The 12,664-nt window shown below is 35.8% G+C and overlaps 1 protein-coding gene across 2 annotated transcripts in view; it reads left to right on the forward strand.

Moving 5' to 3' along the window:
• Positions 1 to 12,664, forward strand: part of LOC146750857 (tetraspanin-4-like) — a 30,602-nt gene that overhangs the window by 4,786 nt on the left and 13,152 nt on the right. For both annotated transcript variants that reach the window (XM_085500933.1, XM_085500934.1), the window contains exons 2-5: positions 1,597 to 1,687; positions 2,097 to 2,288; positions 3,593 to 3,667; positions 11,049 to 11,150. In XM_085500933.1, coding sequence (XP_085357059.1) covers positions 1,622 to 1,687; positions 2,097 to 2,288; positions 3,593 to 3,667; positions 11,049 to 11,150 — 435 coding nt within the window. In that variant the 5' untranslated portion in view covers positions 1,597 to 1,621. The remainder of the gene's footprint in view (positions 1 to 1,596; positions 1,688 to 2,096; positions 2,289 to 3,592; positions 3,668 to 11,048; positions 11,151 to 12,664) is intronic.

The following is a 12,664-nucleotide window of genomic DNA, read 5'->3' on the forward strand; positions in this document are numbered from 1 at the left end:
CTATGTCTACAATCCTTTGTTGTTTAGAATCATAATAAATTTATAGGTTTATTGTTCATCAGTTTTGATGTCACACACTGGAAATATGCTAGAATTGCAAGGACCATATTGTAAAATTCATATTTGTTAGTTTGGACAAGAATTAAGACCACTACCTACTGGTAACTACTATACATTAGTAAAGTGATTCAACAGCCCCCAATATAGATTTTGCTTCTCGTTCCAGAGAAAATTGAAAAAATGATGCAGTGACGATTATTTTATACCATGACAACAATACTTATATTCAGTGTTTAAAATTTATTATATAATGCATTTGAATACATGCATTCAGTGTTGATTTGGATCTACAAAACATCCTCTGAAACCAATAACAAACATTCCCCTATTCTATCGTGTGTGGAGTAATTTAAAATGTGTAAGGCGCAGTTTTCAATCTGACCTATGTGATGGTGACAAGCAAAACCTGTCTGTCTGTCTGTCTGTCTGTCTGTCTGTCTGTCTGTCTGTCTGTCTGTCTGTCTGTCTGTCTGTCTGTCTGCCTGTCTGCCTGTCTGCCTGTCTGCCTGTCCTGCCTGTCCTGTCTGTCCTGTCTGTCCTGTCTGTCTGTCTGTCTGTCTGTCTGTCTGTCTGTCTGTCTGTCTGTCTGTCTGTCGTTCTGTGTCTGTCGTTCTGTCTGTCTGTTGTTCTGTCTGTCTGTCTGTTGAACTGTTGAACTGTTGAACTTGACATGTTGAACTTGACATGTTTGATTTTTGTTAAGTACCTGCCTTGATGAGCGTAGATAGAAAGTTGTTCATGAGAAGTCATTAATTTAGTTAAATTAGCTACTTAAAATGCTTATGTGACTTCTCCTATCACACTATTTTGTTTACATGGCTGATATTGATAGTGCACATGCATAGGGTTTACCCCATTCAGATTTATTCATTCCGTGATGGTGTCTTCAATTCTCTATTTTAAGTAAATATTTTTGTTATTTTTTTTAATGAATTTTTTTTTTCATTTTTGGTAAAGATGCTGTTTTGACTTTTTCTATTTTCTTTTTTTTAAATACCAGCTCAATTACTGTGATACTTGGTATGGTTTGTAACAAGTTGATAAGTTGTAATTGCCATAGCAACAACCATATAAACTACCATGGCTGTGATTTAGAACATTGTGGTAACAATAACCATCGCAAATCACCAAGATATCACAGTATAAAACATCAACTCTGTTTTGAGGAAACACTACACAGACAATGGAGCTATTTAAAGGTCACTTGTTTTTATAAGGGGTAAATCATAAAAACACCTTCACCTAGTTTTGAGATGCAAGTTTATGGGGCTGTTACTACCGGTATACACTGTAGTTATGTATACTTCAACAAATTTATTTTGAATAAATTAAAATTTGCAAGTAATTGATTGGAACAAATTAACTAACTTTTAACTAACTAACAAATTTATGAAAAAAGTATATAATTCTAAAACTTATAATTCTACTTCATTTGTTTAAAATGAAACACCCCATAAAATGTCTGATAATCATGAGGTTCTAAGTCCTATTCACTTGTAATATGATGATATAAAATGACGTATATATTATTTTCAGTGTTGCCCAATTAAACATTTGCAAGATGAGCCTGGAAGGGTGTGCCAAAGTCATCAAGTATATGGTGTTCTGTTTTAATCTTGTATTCTGGGTGAGTAAAAACATTTTACTCATACACGTAGTTCACTGTAGTATTAAAAATAAAATCTTGGCAGTTGAGGCATTTTAACCAGGAGATGGCCTCTAATTATAATTATATATAAGTTTCCAACTCTCACTTGCACTCTGCACAGAACAGCCATGGTGCACCGCCCATTGCTGAAAGGTCACATTATCATGAAATCACATTTAGATTCTTAGTCATTGTCAGAAAGACGCCTAATTTGCTGCCTTTCTCATATCTCAAAATGTTTTAGCAGTAAAAAATTAACTGTGGTTCTCATGACAGTGAGTCACAGTGACTTGTGCAAAATTATTAATATTCTCAACAATGCTCTCAAAATATGAAATGAAATAGCAAGCAGTAGTTATTAATACCTCTTGCCTGTTTCTATTTGCAGATTGTAGGATGTTCCATATTGGCTATCGGCATTTACGTAAGGCTCTCCGATGGAGAATATGCCGTTTTAACTGAAAGTATACCATTTGCTAATGTGTCTAATCTTATGATAGCTGTTGGTGCCATCATCACAATTATTGGATTTGTTGGCTGTGTTGGTGCATGGAAAGAAAACAAGTGTCTATTGATGACAGTAAGTAATAATTTGCTATATTTGCTTTGTTAATAATGTATGCGCTTATGTAAATGTGAGAGGTGGATTTGTTGGCGCACTGTGGTGTTGCAATTTTGCCAACCTTCATGTCTTTCTTTACATCAGTGCTATATCATGCAAGGAATATATAATCTGTCAGATTGATCGTTGCATGATCTCCAAGTTTGAACCCAATCTTTGTGGTTTCTACCAAGCACAGTAAACTTGTTCAGTGCTGCATCTTAGTGTCATGTGACCTGTATACCGGTAAAAGTACTTGAACAGTTTATGAGAACAAAAGCTAGGCTCTCTTGTTCATGTTTTTTTTTTTCAATAAAATAAAATATCATGTGAGTGTATAAATAGTGAAAGCTGGTTTATCGCAAATAAACAAAGGCTTATGACCCTTCTAGACACCCTCTTGGGACACTGGGGGATGATTATCACCGCTCTGGGTTCAGTGCGTGATGCAATGATTGACAAGTTCATTAATATTCCACCAATCAATCGTCAAAATTGGAATTAAATTCGTCTCGATGGAAACTGCACCAAAACTAAAATTTTGCATGCTTGCATTTGACATTATTCTTGGAGACTTTTTTTATTATGGCATTGCAAGACAACATCGAAAGTACACTAAAGAAACTAGGTTATACATCGCTTTGAGAGACCAGAGGTTGTTGATGCGCACACTTCATGATGTTTGTGTGAATGTCTATCAAATCACCGACTGCCTGAACTAAATTTTCTGCCAGCTTTGAACAGTGTTCTCGGTTGTACATACGATGATGTGACAATCACTTGCCCGCTACTCACGGCCATTTGGAAGAATGTGACGTCATGGAAATACTCATTAATATTAATAGCAAAGGAATCCTTGCAAGGGTCACAAGTCTTTTGTTTAATTCGTTTTAACTCAGTATTTGCCATCTATACACTCCTACATTTTATTTTATTAAAAAACACTAACAAAATAAACAAGAGACTGTATGCAAGTCAAACCAAAAGCATATAAATATCCTAAGATATAAACATTCAATATGTAAATAAAGAGATTTGACTTGAGAAAACTTGAAAACAGAGCATTTAGTGTATAGAAGTCCTGTTTATTAATAACAGCAGCAGAGAACAATGTCAAATGAATGTACATTTTCACAATATTTTCTGTATAATGGTAGAAAAAACATGAATTAGTAATATCACTCAACATAAAGATATTTGTGTACATGTAATATAGCAGAGTTAGCAGCATGTATGACATTCAAAACTAATTTATTAATTAAGGTATAATCTTTTATTTTCAGTTCTTCATCTTGCTACTGATTATTTTTTTGATGGAGATTGTCATTGGTGTCCTAGGATACATCTACAGAAACGAGGTAGTTATGTGGTTTACTGTTTTTTAGTGTTCTAATTTCAGTTTCATGTTGCACTGGAATACATGTAATTGTGTTATATTGTTAATAGAATACTCAATAATAATAACCATGCTGGCTTTTGAAATAAACACATCAGAAAACGAAGAAAATATTTGTTCTCAACTAAATAAAACATTTTTAAATAAAAGAATCTGGATGAATTGAAACAAAAGTCCAATCAAAGATTGAGAACATTTGCTTCTGATTCTCCAAAATATAGCAAAACTAGAAATGATTTCATAAACAAAATCAAAATATAAGCAAGAAATTCATCTATTTTTCTTTCAACACTGAGACATTCATTATTACCTTGCCTGTATCATCAAAGATGGAAGGGAAAGGTCTAAAGGAAAAAAATGTGTGCAGCAATGTCGTTGTTATCGTCGTTAATAATTGCTATCGTGTGCACAATAACTTTACTAATTCTATTCCAAACTTTATCAAACTTGGTCACCTTATTTATCAGTATAAAGTCTTCCCTTAGTATGAACCACAGATGTCCTGTATGAAAATATCATGCAAAAATTGAGAAAATCTGATAAAATATTTTGACTGTTTCTACTTGACTGATCACTAGTGTTACACATTCAAAGGTCACTGATCTCAGTGGAAATATGCATTGTTGTATGTGTTCAATGAAGCAAATCATTTATCTTGTAATAATATCGTTGGTAATGTATCTCCCAAATCCCATGAGAATACTAGACAGGGTTTCAAAACCAACTCATGGAGAGAGTTGTTGCACAGTCTGATACACATTTGCAAACCTACCAATAAAACAGAAAACAAGATGTGCCAATCTTTTGACAAAGCCAATAGAAAATTAGTCAATAGAATGTTTAGTCCAAAGTTATCAAATCAAAAACAATACATAAAATATAGCTGCAAGCAGCAATTACCGGCTTTCGATGCTATGCCTGCGTTAGCGCTGAATTGCATTCATGCAACAGTGTTATGACATTACACTTCTGTAATATCTGGGGTAGTGGAGACATGTACTGTGATTCGTTTACTATACACTGTAGGCAAATTGATCACAATGTGTGTTGATCTAGTCACAGCATGGTGAACTGATTACATTACATGAATTGTATGACCATATATGGTCATTGAATATGTTAGCAATTTATCTTGTTCAATGCCTTCAATATAGCATTGTCTCCATGTTTTTACTTGCAATAGTGCCTGAGATATTAGTAATATGCATATTTAATGAGTTCTATGACCATATATGGTCATTGAACATTTTAGCCATTTCTTGTGTACAATGCCTTCAATATGGCGTTATTTTCAAATCTCTAACTTCAATAGTGATCGAGATATTATAGATATGCATATTTAATGACTTCCATGACCATATATAGTCATTGGACATTTTAGCCATTTCTTATTTCCAATGCCTTCAATATAGCATTGGTTCCATGTTTGTACTTGCAATTGTGCCTAAGATATTAGGGATATGCATATTTAATGAGTTATATGACCATATATGGTCATTGAACATTTTAGCTATTTCTCTTGTCTAATGCCTTCAATATAGCAATGGTTCTATGTTTGTACTTGCAATAGCGCCTAACATATTAGGGATATGCATATTTAATGAGTTCTATGACCATATATGGTCAACGAATATTTTAGTAAATTCTCTTGTCCATTGCCTTCAATATAACGTTAGTTCCATGTTTGTACATGGAATAGTACTTGAGATAGTAGAGACTTGCATATTTAATGAGGTCACATGACCATATATGGACATCCAATGTGTTAGTTACATCTCTTATCCCCTTGCTTCAATATTGCACTGGTTGCATGTACATATCTGTGATAGTGCTTGAGATATTTCAAACAGAATGTACAGGGCCCTCCCCCCTTTCCCATGATGCTTTGCATGGTACATTTAAAAAATGTGAAAAAACATTCTAAAATCATTATCTAAAAACGGCTCATCGTCTGGAGAAGCCGTTTGGAAAAATAAATACTATGGCACTTGATCTTTCAAAATATATGATGGGTTAGTGAATTAGTCAAAAAATATGCAAATGAGATGCAAAACAAAAAATTTGAAAATTCTAGTAAAAAAAGTCACGTGACCGCTAAAGTTTTTTTTGATGCTATTTGTAGCCCTTGTTCCACTGCTGCTACCATAAAAAACTGGAAGCACTCAGACCCTCAGAAAGGTGTGCAATTCGGCATTGAAAATTTCGCCTTTAATCCAAGATGGCGGCCGAATGACGTCACATATCGAAAATCGGAAACTTTGACGTTTTAGAGAATTGCATATAGATTGTGTCTGCAAAGTCTCGAGTCAAGTGGGCAACCCATCTTCGAGAAGAAGAGTTTTAAAAAAACGGCAGAAAAAGAATAATAAACATTACAATAACAAAAGGCTTTCGATGCTGAAATGCATCGAAAGCCTAAAAATACATAAAAAACAAAACATACTCAAAAACATGTACTGTAAAATCTGTATTAGAAGCCACATCCCTAATAGAAGTCGCACCCATTCTTTCTGAATAATTGAGAACCAAACATTCACAATTTCTCATATGTGTAGATGCTCTAATAGAAGCAACATCCTCTCTGTTGCATTGTACCATTTTAATAGAAGCTGCGGTTTCTAATACAGATTTTACAGTATTCTGTATTTGACAAACAGTTCATTCAACAAATCAAAATCAAAATTCACAGGAATTTGTTTCAGATATTAGAACAGAATGAGCTTTTATAATGCTAATTTAAAAAAACACACTTCAAAAACAAAGTTTGCAGTGTTTGTTGATGTAGATTCTCAGGCGACAACAGTACTGTTGACTTCTCTCTCCACTGGACACCAACTAACTATTTAAGTTGATTTGTATACAAAGCAGAGCATGATAGTTATTTGGTAGAGGGTGTTTTCAAATAATACAGTAGTCACACTATGAATATAATAAGGCAGTTCATATTTGTCTCAGTGAATCATTAATTTTTGACAGACACCTGTACAAAATACTTGGACAAAAGCCAGCTAAGATTTTCTGTTCTCTTGCTTGTTTTATGAATCTATTCACGTCTAAAATGCTGTACTTTTTTCTGAGATGAGGCATTTGTTTTAATACTAAAATATCTGAATTACCTAATTCTGATTAGAAACTTAGAATATGCCCGGGATAAATGCTTGGTATCCCAGGATATATGCTTGGTATCCCAGGATATATGCTTGGTATCCCAGGATATATGCTTGGTATCCCAGGATATATGCTTCGTATCCCAGGATATATGCTTGGTATCCCAGGATAAATGCTTGGTATCCCAGGATATATGCTTGGTATCCCAGGATATATGCTTTGTATCCCAGGATATATGCTTGGTATCCCAGGATATGTGCTTGGTATCCCAGGATATATGCTTCGTATCCCAGGATATGTGCTTGGTATCCCAGGATATGTGCTTGGTATCCAGGATATGTGCTTGGTATCCCAGGATATATGCTTGGTATCCAGGATATATGCTTGGTATCCAGGATATGTGCTTGGTATCCCAGGATATGTGCTTGGTATCCAGGATATATGCTTTGTATCCCAGGATATATGCTTGGTATCCCAGGATATGTGCTTGGTATCCCAGGATATGTGCTTGGTATCCCAGGATATATGCTTGGTATCCAGGATATATGCTTGGTATCTCAGGATATATGCTTGGTATCCAGGATATACGCTTGGTATCCCAGGGTATATGCTTGGTATCCAGGATATGTGCTTGGTATCCCAGGATATATGCTTGGTATCCAGGATATATGCTTGGTATCCAGGATATATGCTTGGTATCCCAGGATATATGCTTGGTATCCCAGGATATATGCTTGGTATCCAGGATATACGCTTGGTATCCCAGGGTATATGCTTGGTATCCAGGATATGTGCTTGGTATCCCAGGATATATGCTTGGTATCCAGGATATATGCTTGGTATCCCAGGATATATGCTTGGTATCCAGGATATATGCTTGGTATCCCAGGATATATGCTTGGTATCCCAGGATATATGCTTGGTATCCCAGGATATGTGCTTGGTATCCCAGGATATATGCTTGGTATCCCAGGATATATGCTTGGTATCCCAGGATATATGCTTGGTATCCAGGATATACGCTTGGTATCCCAGGGTATATGCTTGGTATCCAGGATATGTGCTTGGTATCCAGGATATGTGCTTGGTATCCCAGGATATGTGCTTGGTATCCCAGGATTTAGGCTTGGTATCCCAGGATATGTGCTTGGTATCCCTGGATATATGCTTGGTATCCCAGGGTATATGCTTGGTATCCCAGGGTATATGCTTGGCATCCCAGGATATGTGCTTGGTATTCCAGAATATATAGGCTTGGTATTCCAGAATATATAGGCTTGGTATCCCAGGATATATGCTTGGTATCCCAGGATATATGCTTGGTATCCCAGGATATATGCTTGGTATCCCAGGATATATGCTTGGTATCCCAGGATATATGCTTGGTATCCAGGATATGTGCTTGGTATCCAGGATATATGCTTGGTATCCCAGGATATGTGCTTGGTATCCCAGGATATATGCTTGGTATCCCAGGATATATGCTTGGTATCTCGTGATATATGCTTGGTATCTCGTGATATATGCTTGGTATCTCATGATATATGCTTGGTATCTCATGATATATGCTTGGTATCTCATGATGTATTCTTATCCAAGGTTATATACGTAGTATCCCAAGAGATATGCTATGTATCTTTAAATATATGCTTGGTATCCCAGGATACATTCCATTTGTTTTTTCCAAAAGCTTTGAGTCCTAGTGTCAATGCATTTCATTCCAGGCTTGGCAATACATTTAATAGTGTAAACTGAGGTGAACATAATAGTAATTGAATTTTCCTACCATGGTACATTTGTATCAAACTACATGCAGCATAGTGTTTATAGACACAGAACGACAAACCTCAGTCATCCTGTTTATTTGTATCAGTCGTATATTTGTATATTATAGAGAAATCTTATAATATGTATTATGTATACTTTTATGATTTATTTTGAAATTAGCACTTTGCTGATACAGGCGGCTGAGACTGAAACATTGAAACATTGAAATCATTATCGGTGATCGCATCAGAATAAATCAGTAGATTCAGAGTCAAGATCAGTCAACTCAGGAATTTCTGTGAAAAAAATAAAATGCACAAAGTACCAAGCCCAGGTCAATGGGAAAATGTGAAAAAAGCTAAAAATTACAAAGAGTTTAAGTATACCACTACATGTATAAATTTCAAATGAATCTGCTGGTAACCTAATTCGTCACTGAAATACCAAGATGTGTATGTTTGTTTGTTATATATGTGTATGTTTGTTCATTATATCTGTGTGTTTGTTCATTGTCTCTATAAATAATCACTATGGTATAATATGGAAATTTTTACAAGTCACTTCTGGCCACAGGAAAAAAACAACGCAGAGATTATTATTACAAGCCGGTAGGCTGGTTGGCGATCCGCTCCGCTCAAAAACAAGCAACATGTTTTTTGTCTGTTTCCATGGTGACATAAACGTGAAGCTGACGTCGGTTTATAACTAATACGAAGTTCGCAAACACCATTCAGTCTTTAGAAGTCACTTAGTTTAGTACTAGGACCACAGTTACTCTCTCCTAGTAGAGTGACTGTGCTAGGACGTATTCTGCTGTTACATTTATTATTTCCAACCGTTTTGCGATAGCATTTTTTAGAATGAAGCGTTTCCCGTAAATGCTGGAAAGCGAAATAATGAAATAACGAAATGGTAAATATTTACCTAAATTGCAGTGTGTTGACCTTCATAACAATATACTTCATAATGCAAAACACTAGTCACAGTGAGTAATTTAAATATACGACTCCTAATCGAAAAATATGACTACAGTCCAGAATTTCAGACGGATATTGAGCAACCTAAGAGCATATCAGAAGCATTTACTCTAAAATATAAAAAAAAGAACTGCAGTCAAAAGTCAAGAATGCCAGCAAATAAAGGACTCTGTCCCACAATCCTTTGTGCGCGTTATTACGGACACGCGCAAAAAACTGTTCCACGCTTGTCAAATCTGGGTCAAATATACAGTACTCTACTATCTTGCCACAGATTGTTTAGTAGTGGAGTGTTCGGTGACCATTGAATTAGCCCGTGATTCATATTTTATGTGTATTAATTTATTCATCAATTTTCGTGACTGACAGTACTGCCCAAATTTTAGTCAAAAAACGCAACTGGTGAAACGGAAGAGCATCGCATCGCCAGGCGATGGACGCAGGGCTCTTTGGCAACGACCGCATAGAGGTCAAAATACGCGTTCTATTTTTTCTATTTTTAAATTTGGCTCTTCCCTTTCGCCCCCTCCGGAATGTTCTACTTTTGCAGCCTAATAGCAGGTTTTTCGAAAAACGTCTAAAAAACACAATAATTAGTAGAAATGTTCCTGTTTTGGGCGGATTATTGATAGAGAATAACGTCTTTATTACAAAAATGCTGAAAAACCGTGAGTTGTTGCCTTAGTTATTTTTTTATTGGCGAAAAACTGCGAACTCGGCAAATTTGGTTGCACAACTTCCCTTTATCATATACACCCAGCGACACCGATGCCAGCTGACTGTGTACAAAACTGGTAGGAGGTAATACATTTGGGGCGAAAGTATTCAAAAATCAGTTTTTGGATGTTGCAATGGCAGTGGTGGGCCAGGATTTTTTTCCAATTAGTGACGGCACGACCTACCTGTGAAGTATGAACAAAACGAGCCGAGCCGTTGCTGGTGAAAAGTTACCCCAACTTTGGGGTCAAATTTCTCGGTAATGAAAACAGATATCAAAAATTCAAATGGTAACTTTGTGCCCACACTCAAGCTGAGTAGAATGAGCTATGTCTGAAGTGTTTTATCCCAAATTTGTAGGAGGAGATACATTTGGCGCGAAGCTATCCAAAAATCAGTTTTTTGGCTGTTGCTATGGCAACGGTGGTCCAAAAAAATTTTTCAGATTTTTCCTTATAACTAGGGTTAAGGTGTGACCTACCTGCCAAGTTTGAACGAAATCGGCCAAGCCAAAAAAGTCACAGAAGAAATAATACGTGAACACTGGAACACTGGAAATATACAGACACACACACACACAAAACGACAAAAGTGATTATAAGGGCAATCCTAGCGGAGCGGATCGCCAAAAAATGCTTACACCCACACTGGCCCAAAAAAATTGAGCAATTTGTCTCACAACATTATACAGTATGTATCATCCCAAGCCTGAGATATTCATGTTACTATACTGTTGCATTCAAATCTGCCATATCTTGTTTTGTATTTTGTTAGGTCAGCGGTACTATAGAGCAAGATTTGTTGAGTCAGATGAGTAACTATGGTGAAGATGGCCATGATGGCTTAACTGATGGCTGGGATCGTCTACAAAATGAGGTACTGAATCCACAGTAGCCTTGGTGTGATCTGAGGAATTTAGATAAATTTTATTTTCAGTTGCAGTTTGATTTCATATTGTGAAGTGTTCAACATGCCTTGAAAAATCATGCAATTATATTTATTCAGTTACTATGAAGCTGGTTAATTGGTTATTATATATGGAAACAACTGTAATAATCATGTAATATGATGATCTCTGATCACTAAATGGATTTCCAACTGTGTTGTCCAGTTCAAAATGGATATAAAGCATCAAGTATCAATGTAGTATTATAACATCTTCATACTGTCATTTTGAGGTGTTCCCCATGTGGTGTTATAGCATCCCCATACAAATCTAGAATAATATCACATGTGGTGTTATAGCATCCCCATACAAATCTAGAATAATATCACATGTGGTGTTATAGCATCCCCATACAAATCTAGAATGATATCACATGTGGTGTTATAGCATCCCCATACAAATCTAGAATAATATCACATGTGGTGTTATAGCATCCCCATACAAATCTAGAATGATATCACATGTGGTGTTATAGCATCCCCATACAAATCTAGAATGATATCACATGTGGTTTAATAGCATCCCCATACAAATCTAGAATGATATCACATGTGGTGTTATAGCATCCCCATACAAATCTAGAATGATATCACATGTGGTTTAATAGCATCCCCATACAAATCTAGAATAATATCACATGTGGTGTTATAGCATCCCCATACAAATCTAGAATGATATCACATGTGGTTTAATAGCATCCCCATACAAATCTAGAATGATATCACATGTGGTGTTATAGCATCCCCATACAAATCTAGAATGATATCACATGTGGTTTAATAGCATCCCCATACAAATCTAGAATGATATCACATGTGGTGTTATAGCATCCCCATACAAATCTAGAATGATATCACATGTGGTGTTATAGCATCCCCATACAAATCTAGAATGATATCACATGTGGTTTAATAGCATCCCCATACAAATCTAGAATGATATCACATGTGGTTTAATAGCATCCCCATACAAATCTAGAATGATATCACATGTGGTGTTATAGCATCCCCATACAAATCTAGAATGATATCACATGTGGTGTTATAGCATCCCCATACAAATCTAGAATGATATCACATGTGGTGTTATAGCATCCCCATACAAATCTAGAATGATATCACATGTGGTTTAATAGCATCCCCATACAAATCTAGAATGATATCACATGTGGTGTTATAGCATCCCCATACAAATCTAGAATGATATCACATGTGGTGTTATAGCATCCCCATACAAATCTAGAATGATATCACATGTGGTGTTATAGCATCCCCATACAAATCTAGAATGATATCACATGTGGTGTTATAGCATCCCCATACAAATCTAGAATGATATCACATGTGGTGTTATAGCATCCCCATACAAATCTAGAATGATATCACATGTGGTGTTATAGCATCCCCATACAAATCTAGAATGATATCACATGTGGTGTTATAGC

The sequence above is a fragment of the Saccoglossus kowalevskii genome, chromosome 1 (assembly GCF_978046115.1).
Source record: "Saccoglossus kowalevskii chromosome 1, keSacKowa6.1, whole genome shotgun sequence".
Taxonomy (NCBI): Eukaryota; Metazoa; Hemichordata; class Enteropneusta; family Harrimaniidae; genus Saccoglossus; species Saccoglossus kowalevskii.